Source organism: Phascolarctos cinereus, unplaced genomic scaffold (assembly GCF_003287225.1).
Source record: "Phascolarctos cinereus isolate Bilbo 61053 unplaced genomic scaffold, phaCin_HiC Scaffold_4;HRSCAF=312, whole genome shotgun sequence".
NCBI lineage: Eukaryota > Metazoa > Chordata > Mammalia > Diprotodontia > Phascolarctidae > Phascolarctos > Phascolarctos cinereus.
Window position 1 is genome coordinate 186,826,395 of NW_027555847.1, and position 23,757 is coordinate 186,850,151.

Below are 23,757 nucleotides of genomic sequence, written 5' to 3' on the forward strand. Positions count from 1 at the left end.
ATGCTATGTACTGCTGAGTAAAAAGATACATCCCTTCTATTCCAATTCAATTTTTTCCAGAGCTCTAGCATATCTAACCTTTTAAAAATTATATTCATCTCTTTGACTCTTTCCTTATTTATTTTATATTTAGATTCATCTAGTTCTGAAATGAGTAAATTGAGGTCCCCCACTAGTATAGTTTTACTCTCTATTTCCTCCTATAACTCATTTAGCATCTCCTTCAAAACACTGGATTCTATACCATTTGGTACATATGTATTTAGTATTGCTATTACTTCATTATCTATGATGCCTTTTAGCAAAATGTAGTTTCCCTGATTATGTCTTTTAAGTCTGATTATCCTTTTGCTTTGTTTGCGATCATGATTGCTCCCCCAGCCTTTTTTACTTCAGCTGAAACATAACAGATTCTGCTTCAACCCCCTCCCTTTTTTTTTTAAACACTATCTGTGTCTCTCTGTTTCAAGAGTGTTTCTTGTAAACGTGTTACTAGATTCTGGTTTTTAATCCATTCTGCTATTCCCTTCCATTTTAAGAGGGAGTTCATTTACAGTTATGATTGCTGCGTATTTCCATTTTGTTTTCTTTTGTTGTTGTTGTTGTTGTTGTTTTACCCTGTCTGTTCTCAAAAGTCTGTTTTGGTTCACTGTAAGAACTCTTCTTTGCACACTATTTTTATGTGAAATAGTTTTCTCCATTCTTCTCCCTTCTCCCAGTGAATCCTTCTTTCTGATCCTTTTATTTTCCTTTTGAAATCATCCCAACATAACAGACTCACATCCATACCCTCTATCTATATACACTGCTTCTGACTACCCTAATAATCAGAAAAATTTTTAGGCATTACATGCATCATCTTCTCATTTGGGAATGTAAACAGTGTAACTTCATTAATTCCCTCATAATTTCCCACTCATGTTTACCTTTTTATGCTTCTCTCAAGTCTTATCTTTTAATGTCATATTTTTTATTCACCTTTGATCTTTTTGTCAGGAATTCCTGGAAGTCTTCTATTTCATTAAATATCCAATTTATCCCCTGGAGGATTATTCTTTGATTTCCTAGGTTGGTTATTCTTGGTTATAATTCTAGTTCATTGCCTTCCCCAATATCGTATTTCAAGCCTCCCAGTCCTTTAAGGGCCTAGTTAGTTAACCTTAACAAGAAAAGTGGCTGCATTCCCAGCCTGAGTAGTTCCAGGTACAACCACATGTCCATAGGTCAGATGGCATTCTTGATTCTTTGTTTAAACTGTCAAGACAACATTGATAAGTGAGATCATCATATATGATCCACAGCTGGTCATTCAAGAAATTCTGGACTTCAGAGCATTCTCTGTCCCACTGAACTGTCTCAGACTGTTGGAAAAGCTCTCTAATTAATGAGAACAGAGTTCTCATGTAGTTTCCTAATGTAGAAATGATTCATATCTCCCAACCCCACCTGGAGCTAATTCACTTAGGTTCATGTCATAAGGACAGTCTTTTTCTTTTACCATTAGATTGAGAGCAACCTGACAGAAGAGCCCGGAATTTTTTTTTGGGGGGGGATGGAATTTTGGTTTTAGCCTTTTTGGCATTTCTCTCACTACATAGTACCTGGCATATGATGATTATTGACTTGACTGACTTTTCCTAATTATACCAACTAGTGGTCTCTTAATAGGTACTTAGGTATATTCCAGACTTATACCAGCACTAGCTTTACCAATTAAATATCAATTACTTCTCCTAAGGCAGTAAGAATACTCAGGTACAAACAAGGTCTCTAAGTTGTGTCAATCAGATAACTGTCCTCTTAAGAGCATGGAGAAAAAAAAACCAGTGGTTAAAGGGACATTTAAAATATGCCTACCATAGCATTTACTACCTTCTTCTTTCCCTTTTTTTTTTTTTTGCTTTTTGGTGAAGCAGCTGGGGTTAAGTGACTTGCCCAGGGTTACACATCTAGTCAGTGTCAAGTGTCTGAGGCTGGATTTGAACTCAGGTTCTCCTGACTCCAAGGTCAGAGCTCTATCCACTGTGCCACCTAGCTACCCCTTCCTTCCCAATTTTTAATTAGACAGAAATATAGCCTCATCTAATTCAAATCACTAGTCCCAAGAACCTTAACCATGACTATTACCTTATAACATGAAGTGACAGAATTACAAAGAATAGTCTAATCATCAATGGTAACAATAAGTACATCAATCATTAGGAACATTTTTTTATATCCAGCATGCACACATCAAATGCCTTCTTTAAAAATACATTTCTATGAATATGTAAAGCCTATATCGGATTGCGTGCCATCTTGGGGAGGGAAGGGGAGAAAACTTCAAAAGTCTAAAGCTTATGGAAGTGATTGTTGACAAATCAAAATAAATTAATTAAAAAAATACATTTCTATAGGGACAGCTAGGTGGTGCAGTGGATACAGCACCAGCCCTGGAGTCAGGAGGACAAGTTTAAATCCAGTCTCAGACACATAACACTTACAACTGTGTGACTCTAAGCAAGTCACTTAAGTCCAACTGCCTCACAAAAAAAATGCATTTCTATAATTAATAAAAAATGAAGTGATAGGGAAGGTGCATCACAGTAAAGATGTTTCCTGCTTCTAAGTTTGGGTAACAATATATCTCACATTCCCAGCTAAATTTTTCTATTACTTTGAGAAATGCACTTATCAGGAATTAACGTATCAAACGTTTGTCCAGGAGATAGTAGACACACTACAACCAAGTTTAATCTCTCCTACGGAGCAGCAAAACCTCTTCTTTGAACATGGTAGACATTACTAGCACAGATACCCTTTTGCACTGCCTTAAATTCTGTAGCAGCAAAGTTCATTTACAATCAAATTTGTAATTTATCATAAACTCACTATCAAAGATATCTGGCTCTCAAAGGTTTTGGTAGTATCTGGTCACAAAAATTGTTTTAGCCGCTTCTTTGACTACTTTGACATCTATTTTAACATCACAGTAAACCTGAATTCTAAAAATATACACGCATACACCCACACCCCCACACACACAGACTTACATACACACACCCCAAAACAGGAACATAGGTCTAATTATAGACCTTAGTCATTTGAATAAAATCAATGTGTATATTAACAAAAGAAAAAGATCCATTATATTCTATCGCTTTGGTTTTCCTTTAGTTTCCCAATCCAAGAACAATAATAATGGTAGGCTATTAAAGAAAAATTTCAAACAATTTTCTTGGACTACAGCCACACCAACTGCCCATATTTGCTCAAGTACATCAAGTCAAGCATGTGAGCAAGGTAAGAATGGGTTATATTAAGTATCAGTGAATGGACAGTTTCTGTAAAAGAGCAAGATCCTCTAAACTGGTAAAGAGAAGCTGAATAAAATTCTAAAGTAAGAATTATTCTGGCTCAGAAGTGAAAAAGTCAAGGCTCCAGATGCTGGCTATGGAGTCAGGCTATATCTTCTACTTCTAAATTTCCCAGTCATTCCCAAGATGGCACTGGATTGTACTTTCAAAAAATTCTTCTGCAAAGACTCCATGCAGTCTGTAAAAACAAGGGTTACAAAGTTTCTCTTAAATTTTTAATTTAACTTTCTATTCTCTTTAACTAGTCTCCTGGAAACAAAATGACATTCACTTAGGACTTCTGCAGTACTGCTCAGGGCTAAAATAGGCCTTTATCCCAAACATTAATTGAATCAAATTTAACAGTCTTTTAAAGATAAATCATTTGAGACAAAGGATATGAACAATCGGTTTTTCAGATGAAGAAATCAAAGCTGTCTATAGGCATATGAAAAGTGCTCTAAATCACTACTGATTAGAGAAATGCAAATTAAAACAACTCTGAGGTACCACCTCACACCTATCAGATTGGCTAATGTGACAGGAGAGGAAAATGATAAAACCGTGGAGAAGGTATGAGAAAATTGGGACACTAATGCATTGTTGATGGTGTTGTGAACTGATACAACCATTCTGGAGAGCAATTTGGAACTATGCCCAAAAGGCAATCTAACTGTATACCCTTTGATCCAGCAATACTACTGCTACATACCTTTTTATCCAACAATACTATTACTAGGTCTGTAATCACAAAGAGATCATTAAAAAAAAAAAGGAAATGGACTTACAGATACAAAAATATTTTTTTCACCTTTTTTCATGGTGGCAAAGAATTAGAAATGGAGAGAATGCCCAACAGTTGGGGAATGGCTAAACAAGTTGTGCTATATGAATGCAATGGAATACTATTTATTGTGCTATAAGAAATGATGAGCTGGTGGATTTGAGAAAAACCTGGAAAGACTTACATGAAATGATGCTAAGTGAAGTGAATAGAACCAAGAGAACACTGAATGGTCAGCTATGACAGACTTAGCTCTTCTCAGCAACACAATGATTTAACACAATTCTAAAAGCTCATGATGGAAAACAACATCTATATCAAGAAAAAACAATCATGGAGTCTGAATGAAAACCAAAGCATACTATTTTCACTTTTCTTTGTTTTTTTTTTTTGTTTCATGGTTCCCCCCCCTCTTTGTTCTGTTTCTTCTTTCTCAACATGACTAATGTGGAAATATGTTTAACATGACTGTACATATATAATCTATATCAGATCGCCTGCCATCTTGGGAGAGGGGCAGGAGTGAAAAAAATTTGGAAATATAAAAAATAAATGTTGATGGGGCAGAGCCAATATAGTAGGGAAAAGTCAGCAACTCACCTGAGCTCTGCCCAAAACCCCTCCAAACACCTTTAAGTAATACCATAAAATAATTCTTAGAGCATCAGAACTCACAAAACGATGGGGTGAAATAATTTCCAGGAAAGGTAACTTAGAAAGTCAGCAGGAAGGTCTATCGCATCAGTGTGAGAGTGGAGCACAGTCCACCACAGGCCACACCAGCACAGACTCAGCCCCAGCAAACCAGAAGCAGACCTTGTGAGACACTGAATCAGCAGCAGCAGCAGCTGCTTCCAGAGCTCTCAGCCCACAATTGGTAAACTGGATGAACAACTGGTCAGAAGAGATTACAGATGTCTCTTTGCTAGCACTGAGGCAGGACTTTGTTGCTTTGCCCATATTTGGATATGAGTCCCAGTCCTGGCTGGCAGTCACAGAGCAAGAAGGAGCACTAGCACACCCGAGCTTGTGACCGCAGTGGAACAGGGACCCTCGTCACAATTCTAGGGAAGAAAAGAGTTCTTACAGTCACTCAAAGACCAGAGAACAGGCTAGGAGAGTAGGAAACACCTTTCCTTAGATCATACCACCCTGGAAGAACTGAAAAATTACAGGTCCCTAAAAGTATCTCTGAAAATAGCTGCATAGAACTCCTGAAGCGTGAGACAGTGTGTCCTCCAACGTGAAAGTAGAGCCCTACTTTAACAAAGAGTTAAAAGTCGAGAAATAGGCTGGGAAAATGAGGGGAAAAAAAATTCTGACCATAGAAAATTACTATGGTGACAAGGAAGATCAAAACACACACTCAGAAGAAGATAACAATGGAAAATCTCCAAAATCCAAAGCCTCCCAAAAATATATGAATTGATTTCAGGTCATGGAAGAGATCAAAAAGATTTCAAAAACCAAGTAAGAGAGGTAGAGAAAAAACTGGAAAGAGAAATGAGAGTAACAAAAGAAAATGATGAAAAACTGGTCAACAGTTTGGTAAAGATGACAAAAAAAAATACTGAAGAAAGTAACACCTTAAAAACAGACTAGGCCAAATGGTAAAAGAGGTATAAAACAAGACAATGAAGAGAAGAATGCCTTAAAAAGCTGAATTGGCCAATTAGAAAAAGAGGTGCAAAAATTCACTGAAGAAAAAAACTATAAAAAGTAGAGTTGGCCAAACGGAAAAGGAGGAACAAAAGCTCACTGAAGAAAATAATTACTTTTTAAATTAGAACTGAGCAAATGCAAGCTTTATGAGAAATCAAGAAATTATTATTAAAAAGCAAAAAAAATGAAAAAATAGAAGATGATATGAAATATCTCATTGGAAAAACAATTGACCTAGAAAATAAAGAGGAGATAATTTAAAAATTACTGGACAACCTGAAAACCATGATGAAAAAAAAAAGGGCCTAGACATCATCTTTCAAGAAATTACCAAAGAAAATTGTCTTGATACTCTAGAACTAGAGGGTAAAACAGAAATTGAAAGAATGTACTAATCACCTCCTGAAAGAGATCCCAAAATAAAAACTGCCAGAAATATTATAGCCAAATTCCAGAGCTTCCAGGTCAGGAAGAAAATACTGCAAAAAGCCAGAAAGAAACAATTCAAATATCATGGAGCCACAATCAGAATAGCACAAGATTTTGTAGCTTCTACATTAAAATACTGGAGGGTTCAGAATATGATATTCTGGAAAGTAAAGGAGCTAAGATTACAACCAAGAATCACCTACCCAGCAAAACTGAGTATGATCCTTAAGGGGAAAAAATCGATAGTCAAAGAAATACAGGATTTCAGGCATTCTTTATGAAAAGACCAGAGCTGAATAGAAAATCTGACTTTCAAATATAACACTCAAGAGAAGGGTAAAAAGGTTAACAGGAAAGGGAAATCATAAGATATTTAACAAGGTTAAACTGTTTACATTCCTACATGGGAATATGACAATTGTAACTCATAAGAACTTTCTCATTATTAGGGCAGTTAAAAGGAGCATATATAGACGCACAGGTGTGAGCTGAATATGAAGGGATGATATCTAAAAAATATAATTAGAGAGGAATGTACTGGGAGGAAGAGAAAGGGTGAGGTAGAATGGGGTAAATTATCTGACAAAAAAAGAGGCAAGAAAAAGCTTTTACAGTGGAAGAGAAGAGGGGGAAGGGGAGGGGGAAGGGGAGGGGGAGTGAGTGAACCTGACTCTCATCAGAATTGGCTCAAAGAGGGAATGACATATACACTCAACTGGGTATAGAAATCTATCTTACCCTACAGGAAAGTAAAGTAGAAGGGGACGGGGATAAGAAAAGGGGAAGAGTGATAGAAGGGAGGGTAGATTGAGGGAGCAAATAGTCAGAAGCAAAACACTTGAGGATGGACAAGATGAAAAGAGAGAGAAAGAATAGAATAAATGGGAATAAGATGGAGGGACAGACAGTTAGCAATAGTAAATGTGGGAAAAAATTGAAGCAAATTTCTCTGATAAAGGCTTCATTTCTCAAACATATAGAGAACTGAGTCAAATTTATGAAAGTGACAGCCATTCTCCAATTGATAAATGATTAACAACAGTTTTCAGATGAAGTAATCAAAGCTATTTATTGCTATATGAAAAAAAATGCTCTAAATTACTATTGACTGCAGAAATGCAAATTAAAACAATTCTGAATTCTGAACCTTATACCAATTAGATTAGCTGATAGGACAGAAAAGGAAAATGACAAATGTTGGAGAGGATGTGGGAAAAATGAGATATTAATAAACTGCTGGTAGAGCTGTGAACTGATCCAACCATTCTGGAGAGCAATTTGGAACTATGCTCAAAGGGCTATAAAACCATGCACATCTTTTGACCTAGCAACATCACAATACCACTACTAGGTCTATATCCCAAAAGAGATAAAGAACAAAAAGGAAAAGGAACAATTTGGAACTATGCTCAAAGGGCTATAAAACCATGCTCATCTTTTCACCTAGCAACATCACAATACCACTACTAGGTCTATATCCCAAAAGAGAAAAAAAACAAAAAGGAAAAGGACCTGTGTGTGCGTGTGTATTTATAGCAGCTCTTCTCTGGTGGCAAAGAATTGGAGAATAAGGGGAAGCCCATCAACTGGAGAATGGCTGAATAAACTGTGGTATGTGATTATGATGGAAAACTATTTTGGTATAAGAAATGCTGAGCAGGATGCTCTCAAAAAACCTACAAAGACTTACATGAGTTGATGCAAAGTAAAACGTACTATATACAAAGTAACAGCAATACTATAAGACAATCAGCTGTGAATGACTTAGCCACTCTCAGCAATACAGTGATCCAAGACAGCTCTGAAGGACTTACGATGAAAAATGCTATCCATTTCCAGAGAAAGAATTGATGGTGTTTGAACACAGATTGAAGCATACTTTTTTTTTACTCTATTTTTCTTGAGGGTTTTGTTGTTGTTTGGTCTCTGTTTTCTTTCACAACATGACTTATTAATATGGAAATATTCTGCATGTCTATACATGTGTATAACCTATATGGACTTTCTTGCCTTCTCAATGAGGGGTGGGAAGTGGGTTAGGAAAAAAGGAACAGAGAAAATTTGGAACTCAAATTTTTCAAAACAAATGTTAAAAATTACTTTTTTACATGTAACTGGGGAAAAATAAAATACTAAAATAAGTAGAAAAATGAATGAGGAAAACTATCATTACAAGTAATTGGAAAAAATAAAATACAATTTACAATAAAAAGGAAAAAAGTCATTTGAATAAGCTACAGCAATATGGGCTAAATAATAAATTGAAAAATTTATCAGTTAAACACAGAATATATAGCCTATTTCACATTTTACTTCAAAATATTTCTAATCCTAGAAAACTGTGTTGTTTTCAATTTTCTAATATTTACAGCTTCTCAATTCCTGCTATACTGTTTACAAATCCTAAAATTCTTAAGACATCATTAACCAGAGGAAGAGCACTGTCTTCTAGACAAATGTCTCTAATATACCTAATGGCTCTAATTATGTTACAAATGCTCCATTTTCTAAGTCATTCTTAAAAATTAACAGCACTTTACTACAATCTTTTTCAAAATTATACTCTAAGAAACTTATAAACATAGTTGATCAACTTAAATATAAACATGTAAGAAAACTTGTTGCCAATCTAATACTGTATTTGAATCTCCAGATTTTTGATAGGGAAAAATATCTTATGTCACTATCTTCCAATTTTGACATTATGCTGGTTTCACTCAAAAACTAGTACAGTGAAGATTGAAACCATTCCATACCTAATTTCACTCTTACAATTATAATTTGTGCCCATATCTGAGACACTATAAACACTTTCCTTTGAATTTTCTAGTATTTTCATAGTACTAGCTTGTGTTAGTACATTTGGACTCTTTATGACATGACACGCTTATCTTTTCCATTCATCTGTATCCTCAATATGATCCTTTATAAGAGACATAAAATTGTTGGTTATAATACAGCCTCCTCACACCAACTAAACATCTGACTATTGCTCTTTGGATCACTTACAACTTTTACTGTCCTAAAATTGTGGTGCCTATGATTCACAATCACATACCATTTCTAGGTCAATGCTAAAACTATGAGTTTACAGCAGTGAGGCACCTAGCATCAGTGAAAGACTTAAATATTTGATAAAATAAAATCCATTTTGTTGACTGCTTTTTCACTTAAGGGCCTTGTTCCCTAGTCCATATACAAGGTCTATCTCGGGGCTAAAAAAAAAGTTCTGAGAGATAACTCAGTGGGCACTCCATAAACTGAACTCTACACTTTTAAATATCTATTTGTTTTTCCAAAGTGGACTCACTATCAAGAGGAAATCCTTTTATTAGGACCAGGCACTGAAAATCCTCCCTAATGCTGGGGAACACCTTGGGTAAATACATGTATCCCTGTTTATGCCTCACTTGTTGATGCTCAACAGATCACTGAACAAAGTCATATTCACTATCACGTTTCTATCAAGATCCAAGAGAATCAAAGACTAATTACAAGGGACTCAATAAGAACAAACTGTTTACTTTTTATAGACAGAAATGTAAACCTTATGTCTAGATTGTCACTAATTCCAAAGAAAGAGTGTGGTACAGCTGAGTATGATGTGATTCAAAAAAGCAAAAAATACAAGGTAAATAGAGTAATTATTTCATACAAATGAGGTGGAAGTACAAGAGGAAGAACTGATAGAGAGGAATTAGATGGGGGAGGAAGGCAGGTAGTTCTGGAACTCTACTCTTAATAGGAATGGTTTCAAGAGGGAAATACACATACATATACGTGTGTGTGTGTGTGTGTGTGTGTGTGTGTGTGTGTGTACATATCTATATTTATATATCTATAAGGGTACAAAAGTCTTCCAAATTCAGAAAAAAATAAAAGGGCAAGGGGATAACAAGGTAGAAGACAAGGAAGAGAAAGGAATAGAACGGGGGTATAGAAGGGTGTGTAGATTAACAGGAATAGGATAAAGAGGGAACAACATACATATTTAGAAGGGTATAAAAATCTTCTAAATTCAGAAAGAAATAAGAGGGTAAGGTGATAGTGTGGACGGAGAGAATAAAGGAGCAATTCCTGGAAGAGGGGAGGGGTTAAGGTTAGGAATTAAATTAAGGAATAGGAGGGAAAAGTAACAAGTAGAAGTAGAGGAGAAAGGAAAGGAAAAGGGGAATATACAACAATTATAATTCTAGTTTAGAATGTAAATGGGTTGAATTTACCCCTGACAACAGATTAAAAATCTGAATTTAAAAATATGTTGCTTTTAGGAAATGCTACAAAAATGAGAGATATACACAAACATAAAAAAAAGATCAGGAGTAGAATTTATTATGTAAAATAGTAGTAATTATGATCTCAGAAAAAGTGAAAGCTAAAATCAGATTTAATCAAAAGAGAAAAATAGGGAAACTATACCATAAGTCAGCAATATTAATCAATAGTTTTAGACCACGTAAAATAACTAGACACTATAAAAACATATGACAGTATACCTACCAAAACAGACATAGGAACTATATGAATATAAACTATATGAACAAAAACATCTTTTATACAAAAAAAGTAAGATTTAAATAAAGTAATAATCATTGTGCACGAGTAGGTAAAGCTAATATAATTTTTAAAATGACAATTTTACCTAATCTATTTGTGCAGTAACTTCCCAATTAAATTACTGTCAGAATTATTTTTTTTTAATTTATGTATTTATTTTTAGTTTTCAACATTCACTTTCACAAGATTTTGAGTTCCAAATTTTCTCCCCATCTTGTCCCTCCCCCTACCCCAGGACGTCCTGCATTCTGAGTACCTCTTCCCCAATCTGTCCTCCCTTCTATCTCCTCCCCTTTCTCTTATCCCCCTCCTCTTCTATTTTCCGGTAGGGCAGGATGGATTTCTATACCCCACTGCCTATGTATCTTATTTCCCAGTTGCATGTGGAAACAATTTTTGACACTTATTTTTAAACCCTTAGGTTCCAAATTTTCTCCCTCCCTCTCCACTCACTCTCACTAAGAAGGCAAGCAACTCAGTACAGGTTATACATTCATGGTCATACAAAACACTTCCACAGTAGTCATGCTATGGAAAACTAACTATATTTCCCTTCATCCTATTCCGCCCCCCATTTATTCATGTTCTCTCTTTTGACCCTGTCGCTCTTCATAAATGTCTGCTTCTGATTACCCCTGCCCCTAATCTGCCCTGCCCTCTATCATTCCCAGCTGTCTTGTCCCCTTCCTCCCTATCTTCCTGTAGTGTAAGATAGATTTCCATACCCCATTGAGTGTGTATGTTACTCCCTCCTTAAGCCAAATCCAATGAGAAGAAGATTTGCTTATTCCCTCTCACCTTCCCCTACTTCCCCCTCCACTGTTAAAAGCCTTTTTTCGTCTATTTTATATGAGAAAATTTACTCCATTCTACCTCTCCCTTTCTTCTTCCGAGTATAATCCTCTTTCACCCTTTAATTTTATTCTCCAGATATCACTCCTTCATTTTCAACTCATCCTGTACCCCCTATCAATCTACCTATACACATATATATTTTTTCCAACTACCCTAATACTGACAAAGGTCTCATGAGTTACAAATATCATCTTTCCATGCAGGAATATAAGCAGTTCAACCTTAATAAGTCTTTTATTATTTCTCTTTCCTGTTTACCTCTTCATGCTTCTCTTGAGGCTTGGATTTGAAAGTTGAATTTTCTATTCAGCTCTGGTCTTTTCATCAAGGATGTTTGAAAGCCCTCTATTTCACTGAATGACCACTTTCCCCCCCGAAGGATTACTAAATTTTGCTGAGTATGTGATTCTTGGCTGTACTCCTATCTCCTTTGACTTCCAGAATATCATATTCCAAGTCCTGCAGTCCCTTAGTGTAGAGGCTGCTAAATCCTGTGTTATCCTGATTGTGTTTCCACAATACATGAACTGTTTCTTTCTGGCTGCTTGCAATATTTTCTCCTTGACCTGGGAACTCTGGAATTTGGCTACAATATTCCTAAAAGTTTTCCTTTGGGAATCTCTTTCAGGAGGTGATAGGTGGATTCGCTCAGTTTCTATTTTACCCTCTGGTTCTAGAATATCAGGGAAGTTTTCCTTGATTATTTCTTGAAAGATGATGTCTAGGCTTTTTTTTTTTATCCTGGCTTTCAGATAGTCCAATAATATTAAAATTATCTCTCCTGGATCTATTTTCCAGGTCAATTGTTTTCCAATGAGATATTTCATATTTTCTTCTATTTTTTTCATCTTTTGGTTTTGTTTTACAATGTCTTGATTTCTCATAAAGTCACTAGCTTCCAGTTGCTCCATTCTAATTTTTAAGGAAGCATTTTCTTCAATGAGCTTCTGGACTTCCTTTTCCATTAGGCCAATTCTGCTTTTGAAGGCATTCTTCCCCTCATCTGACTTTTTGGACTTCTTTTGCCATTTGGGTTAGTCTATTTTTTAAGGTGTTATTTTCTTCAATATTTTGGGGGGTCTCCTTTAGCAAGCTATTGAGTTGTTTTTCATGATTTTCTTGCATCACTCTCATTTCTCTTCCCAGTTTTTCCTCTACTTCTCTTACCTGCTTCTCAAAATCCTTTTTGAGCTCTTTAATGGCCTGGGAACGATTCATATTTTTCTTGGAGGCTTTGGATGTAGGAGCTTTGACCTTGTCTTCTAATGGTTCTTTCTTCTTCTTCTTCTTCTTCTTCTTCTTCTTCTTCTTCTTCTTCTTCTTTGTCACCAAAGAAAGATTCTATGGTCTTTTTTTGCACAGTTTGCTCATAATCCCAGCCAACTACTTGAGTTTTAAACTCTTTGTTAAGGTAAGGGTCTGCTTCCAGTGTGCAGAATGTACTGTCCCAAGCTTTGGGGGTTTTGTGAAGCTGCTTTCAGAGATACTTCTAGGGACCTGTAAGTTTTCAATTCTGCCAAGGTGTCACAATCAAGGGCGAGGTGTTTACTCCTTTCCTGCCCTGTGCTCTGGTCTATGAGTGACCAAAAGCACTCTTTTCTGCCTTGGAAATGTGAGGAGGATTCTCTCTTCACCACCACTACATGGCAGCACTCCTCCTCGCCTCAGAACTGCCACCCAGAACACTGACCCAGATGCAAGCACAGAGAAAGGAAGAGATTCCTGCCTCAGAACCATCAAAGAGATCTCTGCAATCTCCCTCTGATCAGCCACTTGATTCCACCTCAGTCTGTGGGCTGGAAGCTCTGGAAGCAGCCGCCACCCTGGGGCCATGCCAGAAGCAGGGCTGAGGCCAACATTCTCTCTCACCGCAGTCACAGACTTTTCCTACTGACCTTATAAGCTGTCTTTGGTGTTTGTGGGTTGAGAAGTCTGGAAACCCTGCCGCTGCCCGTAATTCAGTCCTCTGAGTCCTGCTCCAGGTTCACCGAGGTCTAGTCTTTTCCTGCGTCCCCATGCTGAACTGCGTTTCTCTTCCAGCATGGTGCGATAAACCTTTCCAATCAACCATCCAGGTTGTCTTGGGCTGGAAGTTTGTTTCACTCTGTCTTTTTGTGGGTTCTGATGCTCCAGAATTTGTTTAAGGCCATTTTTTACAGGTATTTGGAGGGATTTGGGGGAGAGCTCAAACAAGTCACTGCTTTTATTCTCTGCCATCTTGGCTCTGCACCCCAGAATTATCTTGTTGTTTATCTGAGACAGGAAAAATGATCTTACTGAGTCAGAAAAAATAATAACAGGGTTCATTTGGAAGAGCAGAGGGTCAGGAATTTCAAGGAAACCAATGTGAAAAGATGCAAAGGAACTAGATTCACTAGCATCAGACCTTAAACCATATTATAAGGTGAGAACAGTACTGGAAGTGTAAAATGGATAATTTTTATTATTTTAAATTAATATTTTCCTGCATAAATAAAACCTATGTAGCCAAGAATACAGGAAATGCAGAAAAATTGGGGGAAAAAACTCTCATAGATAATCTCCCAGACAGAATATGGCTGGGTCGGAATATTGTTGTGGTTTAGGAAATAATGAGCTGGTTGATTTAGAATAATATGGAAAGACTTGGACATATAAAGGAAGATGCTATCCACCTACAGAGAAACAGCTGATAAGTGGAAATGAGTAGAATATGGTCTTACATATAAGCCTTTCAGTGTATATATGTATATATGTATATGTTTATAGATATCTATATGTGCATATATATGCATATGTATGTATACATGTATGTATATGTGTATGTACACACACACACATATACACACACACACACACACACACACATACATACACACACATATATCCATGCTTAATTCTTAATTGTAGCCTTCCTGGGAGGGAGGAGAGAGAAAAAGGGGGGAAACAAAGTAAAAAGTGCACAGCACAGGACAAAAGAAATACAAGGAAGAAAAGAAAAGAAAGCTTTGAAAATAATGTATAGTATTTATTATATAGGTTTTCTTGAAATGGAAATTTATTACTTCATATTGAATCCTCTCATATTCTGCTATGTACATGGCAATTTTTTTGTTACTTTGTATTTAAGTTTAAAATTAATTCAAATATAATGGGGGAGGGGGAAATAAAGTTATCATGTAAATTTCTAATATCTGTTTCCAGATGGAAATAAGGGTCTATCAAAGCTACCATATCTTTACTGATATTCTTCCTATGTTAGAGTTAAGTAAATCACTTTTCTTATAACCTATGAGTGTCTCATTTCTTCCCAATATCTAACTTAAATGGTGCTAGCATCAGACCTTCCCCTTAATAACTGACACAGTAATTGGGACTAGATGGCTTTGTGGCTTATATTATAGATGAGCTGGGGAAGGACATTGCAAATGCAGAGGGTCTGATAATTAGATAACTACATACCTCATGGTAGCACCTTAAGATAGCTAGAGCCTTTCTGGTTGTGTATATGGAGTCCTCTCAATGGAAGAAGCTCCCATTAACACACAGCAATTGACTCAGAGGGTGCCTGGACATGGTTGGCAGGGAGAATATGGAGACCATTATGTCCAGTATACCCTGGTCATTGTTTACCATCCAGCAGAAGCAGAACTGCCAGCATAAGACTGAAAATAAACTGACAGAGCTCTTAAGGTTGTAAGAAACATTGAGGTTTTTTTAAAGTTATTTTTTTAAATTTATTTTTAGTTTTCAACATTCACTTCCGTAAGATCTTGAGTTTTAAATTTTCTCCCCCTTCCACTTCTTCCATTCCCTCCCGCCACCGTGACAATGTACAATCTGATACAGGTTCTACATACACAATCACATTAAGCATATTTTCCCATTAGTCATGATGTAAAGAACAATTAGAACTAATGGGAGGAACCACAAGAATGAAGCAATAAAACAAAACAACAAAGGAAAAGGAGAGCAAATAGCATGCTTCCATTTGCATTCAGACTCCATATTTCTTTCTCTGGGTGTGGATAACAATTTCCATCATGAATCTTTTGTAGTCGTCTTAGATTCTTGCATTGCTGTAAAGAGCCAAGCCTATCAAAGTCAGTCATCCCATAATGCGGCTGTTACTATGTACAATGTTCTCCTGGCTCTGCTCATTCCAGTCTTCATCAGTTCATATAAGTCTTTCCAAGTTTTTTTTGAATTCTGCCTGCTCATCATTTCTGATAGACCAATAGCATTCCATTACATTCATATACCACAACTTGTTTAGCCATTCCCCAATTGATGGGCATCCTCTCAATTTCCAATTCTTTGCCACCACAAAAAGAGCTCCTATGAATATTTTTGTACATGTGGGTCCTTTCCCCTTCTTTATGATCTCTTTGGGATAGGAAACATTCAGGTTTTTAAGAATAATGTATTGAAAACTGAGGAGTAACTGAGATGGGTGCTGGTGACTACAAAAGTGCAGAGTTCTCCTGATAGGACTGGGAAACAATAGGAATCCATGGGCCTTCACATGGAAATATGATCTGTATCTGACTAAAATCAGAGCCAAAACATAAGGGAAAGAAAGTGGGAATGATAAAGATACTTTAGAATTCCTACCAGTAGTAAGACTGCCTGTATGCCATTAGTACGGTCCAGAGGCTGATCTCCTCCACTAAACAAATAGGAGGTATGCCAGCTTTTATCACCAAGAAACTTGTGAGGTTTTAAGTCCAAAAAAGCTATGTGTCACTGGAAAAATGCTCCTCATAACATGACCTAATACAGCCAATAGGTAGAATCCCTCTGCAACAGAATTTCATACACTTGGGGAGTTCTCTGAGGACTTACTTTTACAAAGTCAGCTAAATCAATTAAAGAATCCAGACAGGAACTACCATATGCCTTTTTAACTGTCCATAACAGGTTGTACAGGGAATTGGCATAGCAAAGCTGTCTAACTTCCTTCATTTCCCTCACTAGAGAGGAAATCTTTCATCCCCTTCCCACTCCAAAAACCCAATATTGTCTGATATTACTTACACAAAATAGTACAAAGGTTTCTATTTGGCCCAAGCCCCAACAACTGACATAAACCCTGAAAGGGCCCATCCCGGTGCTAATTTCCATGAGCTCACATAATAATGTCCATTACCGTGATACTCTCCCCTCTTCATCATAGTTACTCCAACTATGACCCACACAGGAGATCTTCTACCCACTCCCACCTGAACAACAGTTTGTTCCTGCAACAGTTTGTTCCCTAAAGCCCTCTGTGGAAATCTGGGTGCTTCTAAGTATGTTTGTGGTCCTATGGTAATAATGATAATAACCTGGCTGCTGGTGTCCAGCAGTCCTTAAATACTTGGCATCCCTCTCCTCCTTCTCAATCACCACAACTTGGGCATATGGTTTCTGGCTTTCTAGAGGTGCTATAGCTTAGGATGATCTGAGTTTCAGGAAGGAAACTTCATCTTAGCTATAAGTCATCATTAAAGTCCCTTAAATCTAAATACAGAGATTTGAGTGACCCAGGACTGCCAAGTGGTATGGGAGCTTTAGGAGATGTCTTAAACTTAGAAGGGGCTGAAGGGCCCTTTGCTCCTCTTCTGGATATCATAATACAGTTTCACTGGCATCCCTTTAGGCTGCTGATAAATTGCTTTCTTATCAAACCTGTTTCAGAAGCCATATTCCAAGTACCCTGTGGGAGTAGGTGTTATCACCCTCAATCTCATCTCTAGTGATGGAGATGAAAGAAGGTGGAGTACTTTACTTATACCAGTTTCCCTTACAATAATCTGCTGGCCAGTTAAAAAAAGACAGATTGTGCTGTGTGGCTCACAGTAGACAACAGACAGCTGAAATAATTCTCATGTCCATTACTATCTCTTACTCCCCCATGTCCAATCTGCTGCCAAGGCTGGTAGATTTCACCTTCACAACATCTCTTGAATATGCTTTTTCTCTTCTCTGACACTACCACCACTCTAGTGAAGGCCCTGATCACTTCATACTTAGATTACTCAAATAGCCTACTAGTAGGCAGGCCTGACTCAAGTCTCTCTCCCTGCTTCAATACATCCCAGGTACTAAAGCAATTTTCCTAAAGTGTGTATCTGAACATATCAATAAAACTCCACTGGCTCCCTACTGCCTCTAGCATAAAATATCAAATGCTGTGCTTGCCATTCAAAGCCCTTCATAACCTAGCCTTACCTACAGAGTCTGTTTAATGAGATTTGTTCTACTTAAGCCTTGTGCATGTATGAGATTATGACTGCTTAACTAAGTTTGTTCAACTTCTGTAACACTGAAGTAAGGAATAATGATTTTTGTGATACTCATGGTCATAGTACATTTGTTTCTTGGTATAAGTTTAAGTCCCTTCAATTAGAGTCCCAAAGACTTACTCAAATTGATCCCTTTAACTACGAGAAACTAGGAAGTTTGTTACCAATCCGGCCCCTACCCCTTCTTATACGAATACTAATAAACTCTAGATGAGATAGTTAGGGAGGAAGACTCTATTGAGTTGGATTATAATGAACTCCCTCTGAAACCATCACCCAGCTTTCTGCTTCTTTAATTATGCTTTCACTAGTAAGAGAATGTTGGGCTTTAAGCCCAAAGTGGGGATTATAGGGGAAAATGTTATTACTGTTTGGAAAACCTTATTTATTAATATTATTTGAACCTAGTTTGATATGCCTAGAAATTGTCCTAACCCAAAAGCTTACTAAATAGGTCAGAGATGTTCCCAGGGAAGCTGGATGGCTGAAGGAAATGTTTAAGATCCCATCTAGGTCTTGTCTTGGGTCCACTCAATGGTAGTCTATTGGGTTTCCCAAATTTGAATGTTTATTTTTATATCTCAATGTACCTTTAATTTGAATGTTTATGAACAATGATATATATTTCAATATATCTTTCCTGGGAACTGCCCTCTCTACACAAGAGCTTAACTGCTATATGAGATTTGTGTGTAGGTATTCTTCTCTGAAGCCATTTATAACGTAAACTTCACAGAGACTAGACATGAAGCCTTTTTCTGGCTTTCCTCCTTTCCTAAGTGACCAAATAAATTGCTTTCTAAAACTATTTCAGATTTTGAGGTTTATCTGTTAATAACCCTAATAAGATATGAAAACAGACCAAAAAATTATGCTACAAAGAAATAAGATTCTTTATTAACAATGTTTAAAATACTTTATTTTTATTAATAATAATAGCTAATAGCTAGTATTTATATGTTTTCAAAGCTCCTCACAAATATTTCATTTCATCCTCTCAACTACCATAGGAGTTATAATCATCATCCTTATTTTACAGAAGTAACTGAGGCAGACAGAGCTGCTAAATGCAGGTGACTCCAACCTGATCCCAGAGCTACAAACTGCCTGAGGAATAATCTGCCTCACGAACTGCTTCTATCACTTCTATCACTCCTTGCTGCTACACCTGAAGAACGCCATTCTGTGGAATGTTCCAACTCTCACTGCATCTGCAGCTCTCCCATTGCAAGAATTGTACCCCATTTCTTCTGCCCTAGTATTCTATAAAAAACTCCAAGCTCAACTCCTTCCTCAGTCACTCCAGTACTCTGGTGCTGCATGGTGGCCTTGAATTGCAATTCCCTTCCTTGCTTCCATTACAGATCCTAGTTTTTGCTATGTTGGTAGTCTTTTTTATTTCAAGTTGATTTATCTGGTTTCAGAAAGTGGGATTCCAAGATTCCTGCCTGGCTGGCCACCATTTTCAAACTCAGATGCCCATTACCAGCAAGACCTCTTTTGTGTCCCAGTCCAGACACGATTTGGTGGTTCAGCGTGGGTAAGGTATCTCTTGAATTAAAAAAGCTCCTGTCCATTCCAACAGGCCCCTCTAAAAAACCGACAGCTGCTAGGATTGTAATTATGGACTATAAGTGGCCCCTCTGACAGGTCCTCAAAAAAGATGGCTCTGTTTTCAAATTATGCACTATGTATTTGCAAGTACTTGGATAACTGGAAGAATTTAACCAAGTTTCATCCCTGACACTGCTGACCAAAGTGAGATTCTTTTGATTATAATAAAATTAAATCTAGACAAGGTGGTATCCTTTAGTATTTGGAAAACTGTAAAGGTTCCCAGAATTTGACCTAAAAAGGGAGACGTCCATCTGTGCACACTAAATTATTTTTTAAGAAATTTTGTCACTACTGTTACTGTCTTTGTGGAAGGTAATTTGTGTTAAAGTGTGCTATGTATAATGTGTGTTTGTGTGTGTCTATGAGTAAAAAGCAAGCTACTTTTCCTCTTAGTCTACATATGTATGCACACACATGTGTATGTAAACATGTATCCATGTGCATATATACATACATTTATGACCTACGTATATTTGTGTATATGTGTGCCTAAATATGCATGTATGTATATGTGATACACAAATACACGCGAAACCTGATTCTTTGTGAAGAAGGAGAAAGTAAATTGGAATTTGAGGGAAGAGGAGGCATCATGTTATCGAAAACAGGATACAGAGTTAGGAAGGCTTGGATTAGAAACCAACCTGACACATAAAGGCTGTGTGGCCAGGGAAGTTAGTTAGCAACTCTGAGCTGCAGCGTATTCACCTGTTAATTGGGGAAAATACTTGTAGTACTAACCTCTCAGAGGTGTCCTAAGGATCCATTGAGTTCATCTATATAAAGTGCTTTGCAACCATTAAAAGAGCTGTGTAAAAAAAAAAAAAGCTACATAAATGAGATGGGGGATATTATCTGAGTTTATAGGGTATAGAGTATATAATCTCTAAGGTGGAGGAAAGCAATAGATACTTGGAAGAAAAAAGACAGGATGGCAATTTTTCCTTTTTGCAAAGGCAAGGACAGGATTTCAAATTACTAAAAAGCAATAATCACTAAAACAATTGTGTATTGGTTAAAAAATAGAATGATGGCTTAGCAGAATAGACTGGGTACACAATATAGAGCAAGAAATGACGATATTAATTTAGATTTGATAAAACCAAAGTTCTCAATGGGGAGGGGGGCAAGAACTCACTATATGACAAAAAAAAACTACTGGGAAAACTGGAAAGTAATCTGGCAGAAACTAGGCACAGACCAACATTTCACACCATAAAACAAGATAAGGTCAAAATGGGTACATGATTTAGACATGAAGGGTGATATCACAAGCAAATTAGGAGAACACAGAAAATTTACCTTTCAGACCTATGGAAAATGGAAGAATTTATGACCAAACAAGAGAAAGAATCATGAGAAGTAAAATGGGTAATTTTCATTTTTGTTGTTTAAGCATTACAGTAATGTCTGACTCTTTGTGACCTATTTTGGGGGTTTTCTTGGCAGAGATATTGGAGTGCTTTGCCATTTCCTTCTTTGCACAAACAAAACCACTGTGTCCAAAATTTAAAGGAAAGTAGGAAAGTGGTGATTTTTTTTAACAGCAAGTCTCTCTGATAAACACTTCATTTCTCAAATATACAGGGAACTAAACCAAATTTATAAAAATAAGAGCCATTCCCCAATTGATAAATGGTCAAAGGATATAAACACACAATTGTCAAAAGAAGAAATCAAAGCTATCAATAGTCATATAAAAATGCTCTAAATCACTATGAATTAGAGAAATACAAATTAAAACTCTGAGGTACCTCCTTATACTTGCCAGATTGGCTAATATGACAGAAAAGGAAAATGACAAAACCCAGAGGGATGTGAATAAAAAGTTACACTAATATACTGTTGATGGAATTATGAACTGGTCCAACCATTCTGGAGAACAATTTTTTTTTTTGGTGAGGCAATGGGGTTAAGTGACTTGCCCAGGGTCATGCAGCTAGTAAGTGTCAAGTGTCTGAGACCACATTTGAACTCAGGTCCTCCTAACTCCAAGGCCAGAGCTCCATCCACTGTGCAACCTAGCTGCCCCAACAATTCAGAACTATAGACAATAAGTTATAAAACTGTGCATACCCTTTGACCCAGTAATACCACTACTAAGTCTATAACCCAAAGAAATCAAAGAAAAACAAAAAGGACCTATATTTACAGCAGCTCTTTCATTTTTTGTTACTATTAATGTTTATTTGCAACTTTGCTTTTTCTTCTCTTTTTTTGTTTGTTTGTTTCCTACATTCACTTTTATAAGATTTTGAGTTCCAAAATTTTTTCTTCCTCTTCCCCCCTCCCCAAGACAGCATGCAATCTGATATAGGCTATACATGTGCAATCATATTAAACATTTCCACATTAGTCATGTTGTAAAAGAATAATCAGAATGAAATGGGAAAATCATGAAAAAGAAAAAAAGAGAGAGAGAAAATAGTTGCTTTGATATGCACTCAGACTCCATAGTTCTTTCTCTGGATTCACATAGCATTTTCCATCATGAGTCTTTTGGAATTGTCTTAGATCACTGCACTGCTAAGAAAAGCTAAGTCTATCAAAGTTGATCATCACACAGTGTTGCTGTTAGCTCTCCTGGTTCTGCTTCCTTTACTCAGCATCAGTTCACTTAATTCTTTCCAGGTATTTCTGAAATCAGCCTATAGCAGCTCTTTTAGTAGTGGCAAAAAATTGAAAATTCAGGTAATGCCTGTCAATTGGGGAATGGCTGAACAAGTGGTGGCATGTGATTGTGATGGAATACTATAATTAGTAAAAAACAGGATGATTTCAGAAAAACGTGAGAAGACATATTAACTGATACAAAGTTAAGTGAGCAGAACCAGAACACCGGACACAGTAACAGCAATACTATAATGATGATCAAATGTGAAAGACTTAGTGACTTTGATCAAGACAAATCCAAAGGAATCATGATGAAAAATACTATCCAAGTATAGAGTGAAATCTACTTTTTTTCACTTTATTTTCTTGTTTTTATTTTCAACATGACTAACGCAGAAATGTTTTGCATGACTTCACATGTATCACTGATACATTACTTGCCTTCTCAACTGGTGGAGTAGGAACTGGAGTAAGAGCAAGAATTTAGAACTCAACTTTTAAAAATGAATATTAAAAATAAACAATTAATTTTAAAAACATAAGAGAAGATACCTCCCTTTATTCCTTGGTAAAGATGGGGGGGAGGAAATTGCTGGCAGCTGAAATACAATGTGACCTGAGAGGTTCTGAAAGCCTATCTCTTCCCATTCTTCTTTGTCATGCAATTTTGAGAAGGCACTGTGAAATGGACCCATTAGCACAGGTACACTGTAGTGCAAAGGAAAGTATACTGACTATCAAAATCAGAAGATCTCAGTTTGGATCAATAAATCATTCAATGAATTGCCATTTATAAGATACCTATTATATGCCAGGCATTGTGCTAAGCACTGGGAAAAAGAGGTAAAAAGAGGATCTTGGCTATGTCAATTAACTAGTTTTGCTGAATTAAATTAACTTTAAAAATGGACATCATAGGACAACAGATAGAGAGGTAGGTCTAGAGTCAAAGGACCTGGATATAAATCCTGGCTCTGCAATTTACTGCCTCCATAACTTTTAGTGAGTAACTTAATTTCTCTGGGCCTCAGTTTTCTTATCTGTAAAATGAGGTCAAAGTAGATAACCATCTCAAAGGTCTTTCAATTTAATGCTATTAATTGATGATGTAAAGGATTAAGACAAATTAGTCTCTTCTTTCTTCTTAACCTTCTCAAAATAACACATCCAGTCAATTAATTAAATGTCAGCTTCCATGGTTACACACACACACACACACACACACACACACACACACACACTTCCAAAATTAAACTATACTGAACACAGTTTAAAAACAGTAATCTATGAGTTACAATAATCTAGTTATAAATATACTTTTAGCTAAACTCTTATATAGAAAGAATTATTCATATATTCTGCCACTTTTTTTACCTGACTTTTAATGTCATTTTCAATGAATTTACTCACCTATTTCATTAATTACTGCTCTTGATTTGGAGACAAAAGAACTAACTTCATTCAAATTCATCTGGGCTCTTTCCTTAAGGTCAGCACCTGTAAAAGACATACATGTATACACATATTAGTAAATTCTTTATTATAAACAACTTTTAAAAGGTAAAATATTTTGTATACATTTGTTCATATAGAACTTTAAGATTGTCACATTCAATTCATACATTAAAGTATAGAGTAA

The 23,757-nt window shown here is 36.5% G+C and overlaps 1 protein-coding gene across 4 annotated transcripts in view; it reads right to left on the reverse strand.

Annotated features, from left to right (window-relative positions):
- Window positions 1–23,757, reverse strand: part of AUH (AU RNA binding methylglutaconyl-CoA hydratase) — a 197,635-nt gene that overhangs the window by 117,952 nt on the left and 55,926 nt on the right. For all 4 annotated transcript variants that reach the window (XM_078152831.1, XM_020976690.2, XM_078152832.1 and 1 more), the window contains one exon: window positions 23,529–23,615. In XM_078152831.1, the coding sequence (XP_078008957.1) occupies window positions 23,529–23,615 (87 nt within the window). The remainder of the gene's footprint in view (window positions 1–23,528; window positions 23,616–23,757) is intronic.